This window comes from Eptatretus burgeri, chromosome 10, assembly GCF_056783735.1.
Source record: "Eptatretus burgeri isolate ZD-2024b chromosome 10, Ebu_testis_v1, whole genome shotgun sequence".
Lineage (NCBI taxonomy): Eukaryota > Metazoa > Chordata > Myxini > Myxiniformes > Myxinidae > Eptatretus > Eptatretus burgeri.
In genome coordinates this window covers 41,547,174-41,567,586 of record NC_140970.1, presented here as the reverse complement: position 1 = coordinate 41,567,586, position 20,413 = coordinate 41,547,174, and the positions used below count along the sequence as shown (strand labels likewise).

The 20,413-nt window shown below is 40.7% G+C and overlaps 2 protein-coding genes across 7 annotated transcripts in view; one reads left to right on the top strand and one right to left on the bottom strand.

The window, feature by feature from the left end:
* Positions 1–20,413, top strand: part of WDFY3 (WD repeat and FYVE domain containing 3) — a 343,927-nt gene that overhangs the window by 228,813 nt on the left and 94,701 nt on the right. For all 6 annotated transcript variants that reach the window (XM_085897990.1, XM_085897992.1, XM_085897991.1 and 3 more), the window contains 6 exons: positions 2,732–2,897; positions 3,026–3,189; positions 4,711–4,859; positions 5,352–5,472; positions 10,803–10,888; positions 11,022–11,102. In XM_085897990.1, coding sequence (XP_085754116.1) covers positions 2,732–2,897; positions 3,026–3,189; positions 4,711–4,859; positions 5,352–5,472; positions 10,803–10,888; positions 11,022–11,102 — 767 coding nt within the window. The remainder of the gene's footprint in view (positions 1–2,731; positions 2,898–3,025; positions 3,190–4,710; positions 4,860–5,351; positions 5,473–10,802; positions 10,889–11,021; positions 11,103–20,413) is intronic.
* The window catches only part of LRRC18 (leucine rich repeat containing 18), a 13,667-nt gene continuing 4,349 nt past the window's right edge, over positions 11,096–20,413 (bottom strand). The window contains exons 2-3 of the mRNA XM_085897995.1: positions 19,111–19,913; positions 11,096–11,416 (exon numbers count right to left, since the gene is read on the bottom strand). Of these exons, the coding sequence (XP_085754121.1) occupies positions 11,371–11,416; positions 19,111–19,886 (822 nt within the window). The 5' untranslated portion in view covers positions 19,887–19,913 and the 3' untranslated portion in view covers positions 11,096–11,370. The remainder of the gene's footprint in view (positions 11,417–19,110; positions 19,914–20,413) is intronic.

The following is a 20,413-nucleotide window of genomic DNA, read 5'->3' as shown; positions in this document are numbered from 1 at the left end:
CCTGGGGGTGTGGGGGAGTGAGAGCAGTGCATGGAGAGTGAGGAATAGAGTCTTTGATGAAGAAAGTCTTTAAGTTTTCGGTCAAAGTTAGACAAAGCAAAGACTTCATCTGGAGGGAGGCATGTTTGTCAACGTCGCGACGTCAAATTATGTCCACTGAATGTTTCTTACCCTCGTCCATTCTCCCTCCAAAAAGGAGGTAAGGACGCACCACTGTTGGATGACCCCAAGTATGTTGAAATAATATTCCAATAGAAAATTCTAGAAAACCCAATATTGATCTTTTTTGTTCGGAAATTTTCGCGAAGTTTTCTGCATCACGTTATTTTCACACATGGAAGGTCAACGTCACAAAAAAACTTTCAATTCTTAATCACATTGATGTAAAAACTTGACATTTCGGCGATCAAATGCTGTATATCGCGTGACTTCCTCTGCCAGGAGCGAGATAGAGCTGGGGCTGCATCTGAACATTCGAAAGTTGATGCTTTGTCGGGAATGAAACCTATTGCATTTAAATATTTATTTTCCTTACGCAGAATGGGAATTGCTATACGAACAGTTCACAGTCTCTGCGGGACTACACTAACTAGTGGTCACACAATCGTGTATGACTTTAAATATGGAAATTAAAAGGGCATTTGGCCCATCATTGCTGTATTGCACTCCTGAGCTCATTGATTTTTGCTGCAGGTGTAAAACGTCCTCGGCTGACATCTTTTTTTTTCTGGGTGTTTCTTCTTGCCCATTCTTCCTCTGAGTGTCCCTCTATTGGTCTATTGTGTCCTACCCTGCTGTTGATGTTTTTCCCTCCTTTCCACTGTGTCCTTGTGTTTTTGACTTTGCTTATTTATGACCTTTTTGATGCTTTACTAAATGCTAAATAACCCGATCCTGATCAGGTGACCCCAATTTTTTTAGCATAATATAGGGATCAGCAGGCTGATAAAAATTTATAATTGTCACAGCTTTTGCTTAAAGCAAATATTTAGAATACTGATCTTTTTTTTCTTTTTTTTGTATACCATACTGTACGAAGTCGAGGCTTGTGGAAGAGCTGGAACACAGAAAGGACCAGGACGCAGCAAAAAGAGAGGGGGGAAACACCAACATCTTTATGATGAACATGCTGACAGGCAAGCTTAGAGGTATGTGAACTTGGCTTTGAGTTGTCTCGCCTAGATTTGAATCTCGACCAGTTATAAACTGTTGCCCTCGTGTTTCGCATGCAGGGCGAGGCATCGATGTATGCTCTGTCCGTCAGAGGAACGTAGCTTGTGGATCCATCTTCTAGTACTGTTTGTTGATGGACATAAAATATCCAATTGTTGCTTTCCTGGAGAGTAGGCGAGTTATCGCTGGCATTGTGAACAAATTACAAATTCCTGCCATTTTCAATTGATTATCCTGCAACTGAGTGGCCCTCTCTCCAGGATTGGTTCAAGCCTCGAAATGGTTCTTGACTTGTCGTAAATACATCAAAGCTGTGTCAGGAGTGTTGGTCTGCAGTATTTATTTCTGGAAGTCACGTTATCTCTATTGGAGCAGCCAGGGGAGGTCATGTTATTATCTTTATGATTATTAATACCATAGCTGAGTACCCGCTCTATGGGCGATCTTGTTCCAAGCGTGCAACACGTTCTTCTGACATATGCCATTATTTTGGTGGTGAATGGGTAACTATGTATCGATTATTATAAACAGGTTGTGGAACGTCACTTCAACCTAACTGGCATCTCGTGTATTTCTTCTGCATTTGTAATAAATTTTCGGATTTCATAAATTCTGATCATACATCAGTGCTGCTTGGAAAAAAAAAATTGATGCCAGTTTTAAATCAGAATGTTTTCCTGTTTTCCAATGGACATTTTCAGCCTCATCTATATGCCATGATGAAATTATTCCCATTCATCATAAACTCGGAATATAATAAGCTGTAATTGAGAAGGATGCTGTGAGTATCATTCAGCTGTCTGGCCTGGGTTCAGCTCCAGTATTGGATGACATTTTGTTTTCAAGATAAACTACCCCAATAAAATCTCACACTCGTTGGAAGAGAACATTCGGGGACATTTAACTGTCAAGACTTTTAAAAACGTACCTTTATTTGTGTACTTATGCCGGGCGTAGTGGTGTGCGCCTGTAATCCGGCTACTCGGAGGCTTGGGTTGGAGGATCGCTTGAAGACGGGGGCTCTGCACGGGGCCTCGCTATGAGAGGGTGTAGGGCAGCCCGGAATCATGGCGAAACCCAATACTTATCCTTGTGTCGTAAGAGGCGACCAGGGTTGCGTCAGGAAGGTCATCCGGCGTAAAACCTATGCCAAATCAGTATGCGGATCATAACGGATGATCTGCTGTGGCGACCCCTAACGGGAGCAGCCGGAAGACGAACAACAACGTGTGTGTGTGTGTGTGTGTGTGTGTGTGTGTGTGTGTGTGTGTGTGTGTGTGTGTGTGTGTGTGTGTGTGTGTGTGTGTGTGTTTGCTTCCATAAAACTGATGTAATGGGCACATCTCTTCACACAACCTGATTGTGTTGCACATTTCTCCTGCACTGTGGGCGACTTTGCGTAATTATTTACATTTTCACAATTGTATGCTTCTTTCAACAGAGAAACAAAATTGAAGCAAGCTGTCAAATTATTGTGAAATCACTACTTCCTTTTTTATCAAAAATATTCCGTATGTTGTCACATCATTATCTATGCTTTTATCACGTTAACCCGCAGAAACCAACAAAGTATCGACGAGCAGTCAGTCACGACAGCAAAGAGTACTACAAAAGACGCTCTGCATTTGCCGCGTTAGAGTCTATTCCGATTGAGGAGGGCACAGAGACTGAATCGACGCACATGGATGCCGACCACGGCGATGATACCATTGCACATGTGCGAGGTCAGGATCATCTCAGATCCAGTTTTGATTGAACACGAAAGCTCATGTCGTTTTGGTCATTTCATATTTTGAAGCAACATTCTAGACTGTCTCCACTGTGCATCAGTTTAATGTTATCTTTATTTCAGGCATCGTAAAGGCACCCCTCAGACGCTCTCGCTCTGTGCCTGAGCCTTCCGATGATGATGGTACTGATGGCACAGTAGACTTGCTTGCTGAGGGAGGTTCAGTGGAAAGCGAGGAACGCACGGACAACCAGACAGTTCTGCGGCTTTTGGAGGATGGCGAGAAGGTGCAGAGGAGACGGGATACACAGCTTATTGTTTTAACCTTAAATCAGTTTTCTCTGTAACTTGCATCATGAATATAATTGGTTTTACATCATGTATGGTATACAACACTGTCATAATGATTTCAGTGAGAGACTAATTATTACTGCTTTCACTCAGTTGCCATTGTCACATAATTTGTACCAAACATGGTGAGTAACCCCTTTTGGAATACAAATGCTTGTAAAAAGCTTTATATTTTATACCTACTTCAACTAGTTGCCACATTTGTTTGTGTGACACTTTGAAAAGTGGTCAAGGAAGTATCAATGCAGATAATCATCATTCTGTATGCAGCCTGTGGTTGCTGGTTTTGTCATTGCATGGAGTACAGATGTGCTGCTGATGCAGTGCCCCCTGTTTCCAGTAACCTGGTACTCATTTTGCTGACCTCGGAAGGATGACGGGCTGAGTCAACCCACCTGATGTTATTTAACAGCACGATGGGGGCTCAAACTCCAGACACTATGATCTAAGCCAGCCATCTTAACCGTTAAGCCAACACCATGCATTTGAATAACAACATTGAACACAGTGGTAGTTGCACACCTGTCGTTTGTTCAGCTTTGGGCAAAATATTTTCACATTTTGTGCCAAGTTAAGGTCAAGGTTAAATTTGGTAATGTCTGCCGGTGGAAGCAATGCAAACCCAACATGCAAATATATGGTGGTGCAAAGCAATGTGGCTTATACACATAGTGGAATGGGTTTAAAAAGAGTTGTTCACCAACTTCCAGGGAAAGTGAGTTGGGTGTTGCATCGTTGTGAAACGTATTAGTTTATACCCAAGAATGGCTGTTGTTTTAGTAGTGGAGGTAATGCAAACATTCAGTTTTTCAGGTCTTTATTCCCTTTTTTTATTGCTCTTCTCAGAAATGTCATATTTTTGGATTCTCTTTCATAAAGAGGCACTGCTCCTGACTTCTCACATTTGTCGTGTTTATTTATTTATTTTGCTCGCTGTAGTATTTTTGCCTTTGGATAAGGTACATATTGTTCAGAAATTACAAAATTACAAAACTCATTGCATTGAAATTACTAAACTCAAATTTTGGGGTATTAATTGAGATATCACATTTGACACAATCTGAGCCATTTATTTTTTATTTGATTGTTTTTTTGTTTCTTTTTAATCCCCCATCTCCACCCTACCTACCCACCAACAATAGATGGAGTTTATGGTTAGTTTTATGCCTATTTTGAATTCCTTTATCTTATTTTTTCCTGTGCAGTGTAAATGAACCCATGTGGCAACTTGGTCCTAATATTTTTCCGATTCAATTTTGAAAGTACAATTTTCCACTCCGGGTGTGGAATCCTTGGGTGTTACTGATTTGCAGAATCATTCTTCATTTCAAGGATTACAAAACAATAGCTCTGAATATTTGGTTTAGGGTGGTGGTAGTGGTGGTGATGATGATAATGATGATGAAGACATTGATGGTTATTTTGTTATCTGTTAACTAACTTGCCTTCTTTTTCAGGTCTGTCACATGTACAGGTGCGCACGGATCCAGGGGCTCGATACTAGTGAAGGGCTATTGCTTTTTGGGAAGGAACATTTCTATGTCATTGACGGCTTCACCGTCACTGCTACGCGAGAGATTTGTGACCTGGAACATCTTACCCCAAGGTCTAATGCCAACATTGCTTATCAACTTGTGAACTCTTTGTTTCTTTCTTTATGCTCTTTCTTTGTGCAACAAAGCCCTGCAACGAATTTGATAAGTGACGGTGCTTTGTTGGAATGGGTGCTCCTGCAGCAGATATCTATAATATTATTGGGCATATACCATGTGTACTTATGCACAACTGATTTCCAAATCTTGACATTTGTTTTTGAAACAAATTCAAGAAAATACAAATAATGTAATCTTCCTGTTAATTGTCATCTTCGAGTTTATTTGGTTTCTGAAAGGGAGGAAAACAGTGTTGGAATTGTGCTTGGGTTGTTTTTTCTTTGGGAGGGTGGGGGGGGGGGGTTCTACTGTGATTAAAACCTTATTTTGAGTGAAATACATCAATGAAAGGCACCAAAAATTAACCCTCATTAATCAATATTTATTTATTTTTGCATTCAACTTTGGGTTTGCTTCTTATTTTGAAACAAATTTATGTACCTCAGCAACCAGGACCCAATTATACCTAAAGGTTCCCGCCAGGGCTCAAGCCAGCTCCGCAGGACATGCAGCAAGTTTGCATATGAGGATGTACGAGAGGTGCACAAGAGGCGCTATCTATTGCAGGTGAGCTTTCATAAATTCCAACTACCCTAACACTTTTTTAACCCTCAGCCTGAATTGGGCTAAGGGGTATTGTCGTCACAGGCGTTGTCCGGGCGTCCGTCCGGGCGTCTGTCAACTTTTGGTTTCCGTCATTTTTGAGGAGAACGCCTTGTCCGATTAAATCCATTTTTGCAGTATGTGTTGGGGCTGGGTAGAGGAAGTTTCCTTTCGATAATCAGTGTGATGCGATATCCAATATGGCGGCTAGGGCAGCCATCTTGAATTTGGTTTCTGGACAATAACTTGAGAACGGCTTGACAGATTGATTTTATTTTCATGGAAGTATAATGGGGGTGGTTAGAGGAAGGTTCCTTTCGATATACAGCACAATCTGATATCCAATATGGCGGCTAGGGCAGCCATCTTGAATTTGGTTTCCAGACAATAACTTGAGAACGGCTTGACTTATTGATTTCATTTTTGTGTGATATAATGGGGGTGTTTAGAGGAAGGTTGCTTTCAATATTCAGCGCAATCCGACATCTAGCTATCAAGAGCAGCCATCTTGAATTTGGTTTCCGGACAATAACTTGAGAACGGCTTCACACATTGATTTTATTCAGGCGAGGTATAATGGGGTTGAGTAGAGGAAGGTTCCTTTCCAAAATGGGCATGCTGCGATTTTCACTGTGGCCGCCACGGCAGCCATCTTGAAATTGGTTTCCGTCAATTTTGAGGAGAACGCCTTGTCTGATTAAATCCGCCTGAGATGAATGATGAATAAATAAATGAGAACGCCTTGTCTGATGAAATTAAATGGTGTGTTGGGGTTGAGTAGAGGAAGGTTCCTTTCGAAAATGGGCGTGCTGCGATTTTCAATACGGCCACCATCTTGAAATTGGTTTGTGCCAAGGGGCTGAGGGGTTACACCTGCTTTGCAGTGCTATTTTTAATGTTTGCAATCATAACAGAGTTTCAAAGCTTTTGTGGGCAGAAAGGGAGACACAGATTTCTGCCTGAGGTATTTAAATGGCTTGTATACTATTTGGGCATGTACGGTAAAAATAAGTTAGAAGTTAGAAAAAAATTAACAAGTTAGAAGATAGATATATATATATATATATATATATATATATATATATATATATATATATATATATATGTTTTCTAACTATTTTTTTCAAACTTCTTTATCCATATATATGTATATATACACATACACATACACATGAGTGCTGGACATAAATCTCATCATTATGAACTAAATTTCCAAAAAGACTTGCATCAGAATTTAAAAATATGTATACAAAATATGCTTTGAGAGATCCTGCTCACCAAATTGCTCTGAAACACTCTTGAGAATCTTTGAAAACAATACTACTGTGTTCTCCAATTTCCTCTCTCCTCTCTCATCTCCTCTCACTCTTATCTTCTCGTTAAACTGTGTGCATAGTGCAAAGCGGGGTTAAGGAATTGCTTCACTCTGTCTGTCCATCTGTCTCTTTCTCTGATTAAGGAACTACCTAATTTCAATTTAGTGTTATATTTTGAACACTGTAGAACATGAAACAGAACACAAACCTGCAGTTTAACAGTATTTTGGTTCTAAATTTGGCAAATTTTATGGTGTCTTGTCCCATATGTGCATCTGCACTTGCTGCAAAACTATTGCTTCAGTTTGTCTGTCTGTTTGGTAAAACAAAATTGAAAACAATTCCAAACAGGAAAATTACTGTTTTAAGGGACGTCATAAAGGACACACACAACAAGCCTGAATAACTTCATTTAACGTGTTAAATATGGTGGTGTAAAAGAGGGTGCATCAATAGTGGTTAATTTCTGATGGGTTTTGTTTTTTTCCTACTAGTAGAGTAAATTTGTGGTTTGACCCCAAAAAAATTGATACAAAAGGTTTTTCAACGGTTTTGGGTAGGTTTTGACCTCCAAAATAACATACTAAAAATCTACTCAAATCCACCTCCCGGAAAGGGCCTATTTTCAAGATGGCGTCCAAAATGGCCGCCGTGGGCTTAAATTTCCATAGAATGTGCAATAGCTGGCCTACATTTGTGATTTTTGTGTCATTAGCTATGTTTTGGAAGTCAACAAATCCAATGAAACCATTTTCAAAGCTGATCAGTGATGGGAAAAACCTTAAATCCAAGATGGCGTCCAAAATGGCCCCCAAAATGGCCGCCATGGGCATAAAATTGCTACTAAATTGTCAATAAATACCGTGCATGTGTGATATATGTGTCGATTTCTATGTGTTGGCGGTCAACAAATCCACTGATATCATTTTCAAAGTTGATCAGTGATGGAAAAGCCTTAAATTCAAGATGGCGTCCAAAATTGCCCCCCAAAATGGCCGCCATGGGCATAAATTTGCGACTAAATTGTCAATAAATGCTGTGCTAGTGTGATGTATGTGTTGATTTCTATGTTTTGGAGGTCAACAAATCACCTGATATCATTTTCAGAGTTGACTAGTGATGGTAAGGCCTTAAATCCAAGATGGCGTCCAAAATTCCCCCCCCCCCCCCAAATGGCCACCATGGACGTGTACTTGTTTTAAAACAGGCAATAAATGGACTACATTTTTAGTGTTTGTGTTTATTCCTATGTTTTGGAGGTCATGTCCAATCCTTCAAATAGTGTCTACCTGAAAAGTTGTCCCGTGTGTAGTGATCAGAATTAATTGACCATATTGTGCATAACATAAATAAAAATATGCTTTGGTAATTTAAAAGTAATAAATTAATCGGCTCTCACAATGATCAACATTTCCTCTAGAACGTACTTTCAATTAAAATGCCTTCAAGTTAGGGTAAATCGAAAACATCAACGAAAGTTCGTTCATAGAAGTAGCATTTACCATAGATAAACTATGCTTCCTCTTCGTCCTCCGATACTGTCTTGTTGAAAGGATTTTCGCAGGTATCAAGTTGACAGGGTCCACAGATGCTGTGGCATGGCAGACCGTATCCCCTACAGCTACAGCGACTTGTTCTACAGCCAGTTGTGCAGTTGCATCGGATCATCTTCAACAACTTTTCTGGAGCAGCGTCCTTGTCTGGCATGACTGGAACTAGTTTATTGTCCTCCAGTTTCCAACCCCAGTCTGTTGCCTTCAAGTTTCCGTTCCTCCCCATCCAGACCATAATCTGATAGTATACTCTCAGAGAGTGAAACCTTGTTGAAGACGCTGTTGGTGGCAGACATTCTGGGGTGACAAACGACTTGGCTGAAGCCAGTTTCTTCACAAAGACATTATATCGCAACTTGGCGAGGGAATCACAGGGATGTCCTCCAAATAATACTTTCATGGCATTGTTGCCGTTTTCCATGACCATGTCTCTTGTTTGGTTGGGGACAAGGAAGGTGTTTGCACAAGTCTTGATTGCTGAATCCCCCTTTGCCAGTTTCTGAAATGCTGACTTTTTTCCAATTCCAAATACTCGAGATGTCGAGTCACACCCAGTGAAGGCATGAGGGAAGAGAAGATGTGGGCATAGCTCTTCACCCAATGATACTTTCAGCTGGTTGATATTGTGCACCTTCCAGTTCCTGGATGAATTGTCAGAACGAAAATACAGTTCTTTGCTGTCGACGCTAGCGTAATGCAATAATAGCACCAACAGATCTGTATCTTCTCCAATCAAGGTAGTTGATTGTTGGTATGATGATGTCACTGCCGCTTTTACTATGTCTACATCGGCATCCCCTGGTGCATGAATTACGTTCAAGCCAATTTTCTTCATTTCCTCACTGATGAGGTTGATGAGCTGTTGCTTGTTGGAGCTCCTGGACAGGAACTCATCCTTTTTGCCAGAGAATTCTGTTCCAGGTGTGAAGCTGACTTCGGGATGAACAATATGGCCACGGCGCTTGTGTGTATTGTCCTTAATAGATGGTCCATCATCATAACCATCACAAACGACTGTTGCTTTTCCATAGTGACGAATAGTGAAGTCAGCATACGACTTGGCTATCACATTGAAACTGTCCCTGGCTGTCCATGACAAACGATGCAGCAAGGAGCCACCATCAAGAACATAGTGCTCAGTTTGGGGAACAGAGTCAGACACGGTATCATTTGACACTTTGGCAGAATGGTCTCTGATAGCTTGAACTAATTGAGGTTTGTCAGCCTTTCTGAAAATACCTATACCCTCAAACAGGGCAGGGGAAATGGGCTCAGCTCATAGCCCATGACATCTTCCAACAAAATGTCTCCTGTTTTTGACACAACAAGAAATCTTTGAAAGAGTAGAGCAGGGTCAATTGCTCTGTCTGGACCAAGTTTGACTGAAGATACATCTCCAACTTTGAAAATGATTTCAATAGATTTGTTGACCTCCGAAACATAGAAATTGACACAAAAATCGCAAATATAGGCCAACTAGTTGCCCATTCTATGGCAATTTAAGCCCACGGTGGCCATTTTGGACGCCATCTTGAAAATAGGCCCTTTCCGGTAGGTGGATTTGAGTAGATTTTTAGTATGTTATTTTGGAGGTCAAACCCTACCCAAAACCGTTAAAAAAAACCTTTTGTATCAATTTTTGGGGGATAAGGCTATTTTTTGTTGTAGATTTACCCGACTATACAGCCTTTAAAACTTTATTTTATTTCAATTCAACAATATATTTGATCACTGTAGAACACAAATCGCCTTGTTGGCACTTCCGAAATCCTTCAATTTAGCAGTACTTGGGAAAAATCCTATGTGGTCTCGAGTAATAAAATTTGCCACGTACTCTGAGGGTGGTGTCATAGCGAATTCAACCAAGATACCAGCACCAACCACACAGTGATGCCACCACAAAGATAACTTACTCCAAAACACATGTTTGTTTCAGTGCATCTTTTTGTCAAATATCATTCCAAAATCGTCAATTTCTACAAGACCGTTTCTCCAAGAAGAGTTGGCAGAGGGTTGAACTCTGGGCTCTTCTGTTTCACCCATTGGCTTCGTATGTTTGCCATTGCCCCTGTTATTCAAAGTTCATGAACAAAGCGAATACATATTGTGCTTGGAAACACAAAACAAGAGTTGAAAAGTCCCTTACCATGTCCATTTTCTCAAGACTGTGTGGCGTAAAGTGTTCCATTAACTCTCTAGATATTTTTGCAAAACTCTCTCATGCATGCTCACAGTTTTGATACTGAAGTGCATTTTGGTGCAACTCTATTACTGTTATTTTTATACAGGTATTTCAGGACATTCGTTTTTGCATGTTTCAATGAAACAGATTTATTAACATGTAAAATGTCATAATTCCTTACTTTTTTTTAACAGAGCAGCCAGGTTTACATGACACTTTTCACTCCTTGCATTTGTTTTCCAGCCTATTGCTATTGAGGTGTTTTCCAGCGATGGCAGGAATTATTTGCTGGCATTTCCTCGTGGCCTGCGGAACAAGGTGCATCAAAGGTAATGTTGGAACGCCATTAATTTTATCCTTCGATATCTGCCTTATTCTGCTTTGATATCCTGCACATGATATGGTTTATGCATGATTGTTATTGCGATTTTGGAGATGCATGTTGAGATTTGCATGTTGCAGATTTCTCTCTGTGGTGCCGTCACTTACTGACAGCAGTGAATCCGTATCTGGCCAAAAAGCCAGCACCAGTGTGGAGCAGGGGTAAGTGAGCCGGAATATCATCTGGTGAAATTAAATATTGCTATTTCAAGAAGGAATTTATTTAATTTGTGAAATGATATTAAGAAAATCATCTCGTTGAATACTTTAATCTGATGGGCATCATGTAAATTGCAAAGGTTTAGGAATATTTTTTGGGGAAGGCCCATCCCCACATCATGCTATGCTCGAAGGCCTCATTTGTGTTGTAAGGGCAATTACTGAAATTGGTGAAACAACAGGTTGGCTCTTCAATCTTGGAGGCTCTTGATCAGCTCACCATGGTCTCTTCCTGGTATTCCTGTAGATCCTCTACACTACAATACAGAAAATAAGACAAAATGAAAACTTGGTTGAAAAGCATTGTTGACTTTCGCAGAGCAAGAAACTTCACTTGCCACTCTATAAAAGTAATAGAAAGTTGACATTATTTTTACAGTAATCTTTAACTTAGTTTTCTTCTTCTTTTCACAAAATGATTGAATCTTTTATCAACATTTCTTTGTGTACAAATTTTTTGCTTCTGGAAGAGTGCGGTGACAGAGGCAACATATTGGCAATGCGGCAGCAAACGGATGCAACAAGTAAGAGAATTGATGAAGTTAAGCGGAGAGAGAGGAGGTGAGGTGTTTGTCCAATAAATGTTAGTCCCCAACAACAGTCCCATAAATGTGAGAAAGGAGGAACAAAAGAGTAGAGGTCAATTGAAAGCCTGGATTTTGGAATTTAACCAGGCCGGTCATACTTTATTATAATTTTATGATAATACTAGCAGGGGTACCCGGTGTTGCTCCTCCTCCCACCCCTTTACTCCGGACTCCCACCCCACCACTTCCCTGCCTCTTCCCACCTTCACCCTTCCCATCCCTCCTCCCACAAAGGAATTTTGCAGGGTTTTTAATCACATTTGGGAAAAATATATAATTAAAATAAAACGCGCTTTCGATTCCTACCCACTTCTCACTTGCCTCGTTGTCTCTAACTTGCCAGGTGTTGTGTCGAAATCTGCCTTGTGAAGGACGAATTGATCAATATGGCCGAAAGAAGTCATGGTCGAGAACTCTAGAGTCTAGATGTTTATTTTCGTCGCCATGTAATGAATCTAGGGTGTGTTCAGTTACCAGGTTTCTTGTAGAGTGCTCGCCAAATTACTTAAGCACTCAAGCAAGTACTCCATTTGAAACTGTTGTAAGGAATGGCTGGCTTGGCAAGCATTAGCTCGCTGCTTGGTCACTGAACACACCCCTGGACTTCTCGACAGCAAACATGACTTACAAAACACCGACAGGTTTTGAATTAAAGACTTCAAATATTAATCATGAGTATTTTTGTTGTTATGAAAACGTACCTAGTTCAGTTTAAGTGTGTGTAACAAATCTCTCTCGGGAATTTTCCCGGTGGCCTCCCAACTATTAAATTACATATGCAGGCATTTCATGACCAAGCTGATTTTTGTCGCCTCTAATGTGTATTTACTTCACATGTGAAATACATATCCATCAGTTTGTTTAAAAGCCTTGTTTATCTTGGCCACCAATGAGGGAGTGGAAGGCTTAGCATGTAGAATGGTCAGGTCAGGTCAGGTGTAGGAGCATGCACTGGAGCAGCGTGTCGCTGCATCCACTTTCCGCCAGTACTCCAGGGGCCTCCGTCCAGCCATCCCCCAGGCAGATGCCAGGCCCATCCCCATCTCCTTGAGATGCTGATCAATCTGCTGCAACCACGAGGCACGTGGTCAGCCCATTGGCCTCCTCCACTCATGAGACTACCTCACTGAGAGAATCTGGTGAGCAGGATCAGCATCAGGAAAACGAGCCACATGTCCATACAGCTGCAGTTGATGCTCACAGACTATGCAGATAACAAATCTCATCCGAGTCTCTCTCAGCAACCGCTCGTTGGACACAAATTCCGACCAGCGATAGCCAAGGATTCTCTGAAGAGACCTGGTACCAAAGGAATTAAGTCTTCATCTCAGCTCCCTGGTCAGAGTCCAAGTCTCACATCTTTAGTGTAAGACTGGAAGCACCAAGGACCTGAAGACTCGGACTTTTGTCCTACCACATAGGTACCGACAGTAACATACCCCATGATCCAGTGAATCCATGACTTCCAAGGCCCGACCCAGATGTCTGTTGACCTCTGGCTCACAGCCAGCAGAGACGTGAATATCACTGCCAAGGTAAGTGAATCTGTCCGTGACCTCAACATCCTCACCACAAACAGGTACAGACAAGATAGCACATCCAAGATGTCATTGAAAGCCTGGATCTTAGTTTGTAGTTCTGTTTAATCAATCTGTGAGATCGTAATCAATTCCATTGTTTTTGGTTGTCAGTGCCCTAACTGATTTTTTTTAAGCATGGCTCCCAAAAGGAAAACTGTGCTCGTGGTGAACTCATTTTTAAAAACGTCGAGGACAGTGATGTCTTTAACACAGAAAATGGAGGAGATTTTGGATAAGCTTGGTCAAGGCAAGAGTGCGTGGCATCACTGCATGGGCAGATATTATGGCGTTAATGAGTCCAGTGTAATATCCCCCAAGTAAAAAAAAGTGCAGAAAACACAAGGGGTCATGAATGCTCTGGTTTTGCACCACAAGCGAGGGTGATTGCGGTAAATCTCTCCAGTTCATGAAGCGTGAGTTTATAGGAGAGAGGAAGCATAACCGCACGTGCAAAACAAACGTTTACTTTATTCCAAATATCCACCTCGTATGTGGAGAGCATAATATATTGCCTGAAAATTTTATGAAAATGAGGATAATTACTAATTGCAGTTTACTCCATGCAAGCAATCCATGTGACAGAAGCTGGTGATTAATGCTGCAAAAGGTACAACTTGTAACGGTTCTGTGGTATAAAATAACACGCTAAGCTGGTGTATTTTGGTTGTAGGTATTCATGTATCCTGCTATATTAAATAATGCAATTCTGGGTATGTGTGTGTGTACGTCCGAAAATCATCGAAAAAAACAAAAAAACAGGGCTGGGCCAATCTCCACCAACGTTTGCATCTGTGCTGGTGGTACCTAGGGTCAGGCGATGGGCACAACACCACCCCTTACCCCCCCCCCCCTTCCGTGACTTGGCAATGCTCCCTAAGGAAGCGGGTGTTTAGAGTTTATATAAATGTCTCATAGTACACCGCTCCTTCCCAATTCCATATCCAGGCACCAAAGGAAGGGAGTACTCAGTTTTTACTCCGTTTGTTTGTTTGTTTTCTTTCTTGCTTTCTTATTTGTCCGGGAGATATCTCAGTCATCCTTTGAGCTGGGAAGCTGAAATTTGTGGACAAAAGTGAAGATGTGCTTTGGAAAAAACAGTATTTTTTTTTAAATATTTTTTTGATTAATCAATTAATTGATTAATTACTTAATTATCGATTTATTAATTACTTATTTATTTTCTTGCTTATCTTGGAAATATCTCAGGCACCTTTTGAGGAAGCTGATATTTGGACACAGCAGTGAACAAGTGATTTGGCTATAAAGGGTGTTTTTGATTTCTTGATTAATCAATTAATCATTTAATTATTCATTTTTCGTTGAATTACTTCATTTTCAAAGTTGCAGATTTTGGATGAAACGGTGGTGGTTTTGGTATGCCATTTGCCAATTGATTTAGAAAATAATTGTTTAACGATCATTATTTATTTATTTTAATTTTGCAATATATCACTTAATCAATTATTGTTCACCACTCCCTCCCAACTCAGTCTCCATGTGTTGCATGGCAAGATGGCAAGTAAGTATCATTTGTACACATCCACCTCAGAAGTACACCACTCCTTCCCAATTCCGTCTCCGTGTGTTGTACGGCAGCATCGCCGGGCGCCGAAGGTGCCCCAGCAATGTCGCGCACTGAAGGATTTGTTATTTATTTATTTGGCACAGGGGTGGTGTACTTTGTATCTGTACTTGTTAATAATATTTTCACTACTCGTATTCTATTTCAGCAATTATATTTGGTGTCGTTTTATGATTTTAAAGAAAACTTATTTTAACCTACTTACTGCAGCTCCCTATGTCAGCATACGTCTGACTTGTTGTTTTAATCTATTGATAAGTTCGGTGCTGTGTGTGGTTGCTCTCACAGTCCGAATTATTACCTTCGCATTCTGTGAAAGGTTATGTTTTGGTTGGCGTGTATTTATTTATTTATTTATTTATTTATTTGCAATCTTGTGATTCGTATAACTCAAAAAGTATTAAACCGAATTGCATGAAATTTGGTGGGATGATTGGTTATTAGCCAGGAAGCATTCGTTTAGATTTTGGGATCGTTCGGGTCAAAGGTCAAGGTCAAGGTCACGAAAAGGTCAAAATCGTCTTTTTACGATAACACGGTCAATTTTTATTCAATTTGCATGCAACTAACGCCAAAATGTTCAGAATTCAACGCCTCATCTTGTGATATGCAATATGACACAATGACGCCCATACTCTTGTTACCGGTTAGGGGTCAAAGGTCAGGGGGGTCACGACCTTGAAAAATATGCGGTTTTTGTCATAACGCGGTCAATTCTTGTCCGCTTTACATGAACCCAGCACCAAAATGTTCAGAATTTAATGCCCAATCTTGTGACACAATGACGTCATAACACATGTCACCGGTTGGGGTAAAATGTCGGGGGGGGGGTCACGCCCTTGAAAAATATGCGGTTTTCGACATAACTCAGTCAATTCTTATTCGATTTGCATGAAACCAGCTTCAAACGAGATTACCTTCTCTTGTTGAAACGTTGTATTCACCGAGCTTGCGAGTGAAGACTCGCCAAAACGACGTGAGTTGATTGTTGTTTAGTCCATAGCCCCCGAAAGTTGGGGGGGGTCATGACATTATAGATATGTGGTTTGTGTCATAAGACAATTCATATGAAACCAGTTCCCCACACTCATACCAAGAACAAAAAAAGTAGTGGCGGCGAAGGTATGCGCTCTATTAGTGCCCGTTCTAGTTTCAACTGCAACCGTACCACAGAATAGTTTTTTTTTCGGAATCTTGCTGTTTTCCTTTTTTAGGTTGAATTATTTTGTATAGATAGCATCATTTATTTATTTATTCATATGCAACCTATGGCTGGCTGCTTGGCTGCGTCATTTTCTGGGGGCACTGATGCAATCTGCCCCCTGTTACCAGCACGCTGGTACTAATTTCGCCAACCTCGGGAGGATGGCACGCTGAGTCAACCCACCTGGTGTTAATTCAATAAGTTAAAGGGCTTTGAAATCAAAAACCCTGAGATCTTAAGCCCACCATCCGAATCTTTAAGTCAACACCAGGCTTGATATCATCCTGAAGCTGATCAGATACAAACCCATCATTAATTACCAATAAATCTTCAATGAACCTGAAGATATTTCCACACCTTCCCACAGTTGTTAATTTATTCCTGTACGTATTCTGGGCCAAATCAGCCTCGTACAAGTGCAGGAACAAATTTGCAAAGAAAAGGACGGATCTAAACCCTTGGGTATCCATCCACACTGTCTGCTGAAGTATATTGTTGCCAAATGTAAAGAAACTATTGTTTCTTTACAAACCCCAGGTCTTAAACCTCCCCTCCCAGTCCAAAGGTCCACCCCCTCCCTCGTCCAATCCTTCAAATCCCCTCTCCAACACATACCCCTCAACCTCCTCAAAGGTTCTCAACCCCTCCTCCCCTCCCCCCCGATAGTCTTAACCTGCCTATCCCATCTCTGTCCTATCTTTGCTCTACCCACCCACCCCCACTCTCTGAACCCCAACTCTCTGTCCTCCATTCCCCCCTCCCATTCCACTCATAAAAGCAAAAGGGCATTCTTACATCGATCATTGCATATTTAATATCATGTCGCCACAATCATCGAGTTTAAAGTTGTCTTACTTGGAACCTCTTCATCATTACGTGTCAATAAATGACGATCTCAGTATTTTGGTGTATTTTGTATCAGAAACAATCTCTCGAACAGTATCTTTACCACACTTGGTAAAAGTAAATAAATATGAAATAAAACCCGCTTTTGATTCCTACCAACCCGCTTTTTATCGCCTCTAACTTTCCATATATATGTGTGACTTGTATATTGTATATTGTATATTGTATATATCAAGTATATTGGTTCCTCGATTTTGTTATTCTGTTGGGTCGCCGAAATAGGTGACCCTTATTGTCAGTAATTCTGTCTGTTTGTTTGGATGTTTGTTCGTTTGTCATCAGCATAATTGGTAGTAAACGTGGGCGGATTTTGACCAACTCGGGTGGTAGGTACATCTTATAACCTGGTGCTTTGGAAATTGTGATGGTTGCTCGGGACGCTTTGGTTCCCTAGCACCAACCGAAAAACCTTCAAAATCGGTACCGTTCACGCGAAATCAATTCTGAAAGCCATTATATCACGTAGGGTTATGAAATTCGGCAAGAATGATCTATAGGTGATGCTCTATCAAATATATTCCGGTTTTTGTGATATATGGAATGCTTTACCCGCAGCGCCTCCTACAATTAGGGTATGCGCGAAAATTGGCAAAAATTGAAGGCCCCGAGCGACCAGGTGAGTGCATCGATACGAATGAAACTTTGCAGGTTCATAGTACTCAATGAGTACTACAACTTTGCCTCAGGACATATTGAGCCATTTCGCTTTGGTCAGGGGTCAAAGGTCAATTAGTGGAAAAATCGATAATATGCGAGAGCTGGAGGTGCCTTCGCGCCAAATGCTGCTACTCCTTGGGTTATGGTCGGATGGTCATGAAAATTCACACTAATCGTCTGGAATACATTGTGCACAAACAATTGAGCCGGATTTTCGATTTAGATCTTTGTTCACCCACAGCACCCCCACGAACTTTGGGGATTTCCGATTTCAAACCGCATTTTCGGTACTTTTCATTCAAATGGATACCGAGTAGTTATCAGTAGATGGAACTGGATGAGATTTGATATGCATAATCTTAAGATGATTCCCTCTCCGCTATATGACATCCATTTTGCTCTATATCTAATAGTTTCCATGCTCGGCGACCCATCGCCGCCTACCGGCTTGTCTGTCTGTTTGTCTGTCTGTTTATCACCTACAGGTCATAATTTTCAACCGATCTTCACGAAACTTCACCACATGGTAAAGTTTGTCATGAGGAAGAAGCCAATTGTTTTTGAGCTCAAAAGGTCAAAATGTCAGCATAGGCCCAAGGTCAACAACTAAGGTGGTATTTCTAAAATCCTCAATTTTTCTTCCAATTTACTTGACATTTGAAGAGGATTTATAATTCAGGTCACCGAATTGAACCAACCAATTATATTTGAGGACAACATCGACCAAAAGGTCAACATAGGCCAAAGGTCAACAACTTAGGTGAGATTTCTAAAATGCTCAATTTTCATCCGATTGACTTGAAATTTGAAGAGGATTTGTATTTCAGGTCACTGAATTTAACCAGCCATTATTTTTGAGGTCCACATGAGCCAAAAGGTCAACAAAATGCCAAATTTCTAAAATTGGCAATTTTCATCTGATTAACTTGAAATTTGAAGAGTTGTTGCGCAATTGGTCATTGAATTCAACCATCAATTATTTTTGAGGTCAAATTTGTTTTATGGATTTTGCAAGTATCGTGCTCTGCACGACGTCTTCTTCTTGTTTACTAATATTGATTGTAACTATTTTCTTTCCTCTGCATACCTTTCTTTCATGATAGACAATCCGTTGTTCAGTCATGGAATTGTCATGGATTTATAATGTTTTGAGGCTCAGTTGCAGCATTAAGTTGAGAGTTTTGTTTTTCACAGTACAGGTACTTGGATAAATGTGTAAAAACAGTATACATCTCTATATAAATGTGATCTTCCCAAAGCACTTCTTCATATTTGCTTGTAAAGATGAACCAAAGTTCAATTTTCAAACATTTTCCATTACGTGTATGCTTCTCTGCAAGGAGGTCACGTTATCTACAATTTGCTGCTGCCAAAGCTAGCAACCAACAATCTAGTACAAGCATGGAGAATGTCTTTACCTTTGGATTGAACCTACCTCCACTCACTCTGATGCGTTGATTCGATAGAGCTTACACTCTGAGTCATTGGTTCACTGGTCACAGCATGTGTTTGTGCTTCATTCTGACCTAGTTGTAGAAGTTGTTTAAAATGAGTTTTGTTGATCATGCAATTTTCCAAACACTCCTCACACAACTCGCTGTGATGAACCACAAAATAGTATTTCTCCACACTCGACTCTTCGTGCTCATTGGTGTTTTCATCGGTTATATCTAGTGGGTTTCCTTTCATGTTGAGGCGTTTTAAATTGGGCAGAGAAGCAACACTTTCAGGAAGTTTCCGTAGTTGGTTATCAAAAAGGCAAAGTTCTTCGAGCTTCGTGAGGGAAGCAAATGACGTCGGAACGATTTTGAGCGCATTCATGCCGAGATTGAGACTGCACAATGATTTGAGATCTCGCATCTCCTCAGGAAGTCCATTTTCGGTGAGCTTATTATTTGAAGCATTGATGCCAATGAGTTTTCTCAATTTTCCCAGTGCATTTGGCAGCCGCTGCAGCTGGTTTGAGTGCACGTTCAGTTGTTGCAGCTGCGTAAAGACTCCAACTGTTTCAGGAAGCATTTCAAGCCCATTTCGGCTGAGATCAAGTTCTTCAATGTCCTTCATTTGCAGGATGCATTTTGGGAATATGATGAGACCCATGTGACTCAGGTTGAGTTTGAGTTTTCCCTCTGAGGTATTGAAGAGCTTGCGCTGTGCTGCTTTGAGTGTGAGTCGTGTACCCTTTGCCTTGCCTTTTTTCTTGGGTGCCATCGTTCAGCTGGAATCTCGGGTTGGGGTCTGTTGGGATCGAAGTGAAAACATGTTCAAATTACATGCTTGTACACATGTTAATCATTTACATCGAGCTATATTTTTTTTTGATATGTGCTTGTTAGTAGTTTTTTTGTGTCTGCTTTACATGTATAACTGGAAAGCATCTCAGAATGGAAAACTGTCCATGTCTGCTTTGTACTCGAACTAAACTTGAAAAAACAACAGAAAAAAAGAACTTTTACATTTTCTGCAAATTCTCATTCTAAAAGTTTGTTTAAAGTTTGATGACAAAAGCTCAAGTCGTAAAGAAGTTGTGGCCTGGACAAACACACTGAAGCTCATTCTATACTAGTGTGTGTGTGTGTGTGTGTGTGTGTGTGTGTGTGTGTGTGTGTGTGTGTGTGTGTGTGTGTGTGTGTGTGTGTGTGTGTGTCAGTTTGTATCTCAGTGCGTCTCCCCCATAACTCCCAAAACCATGAAACCTAACAGGCTGAAACATTGCATGCACACAAAGAAAACTCCAA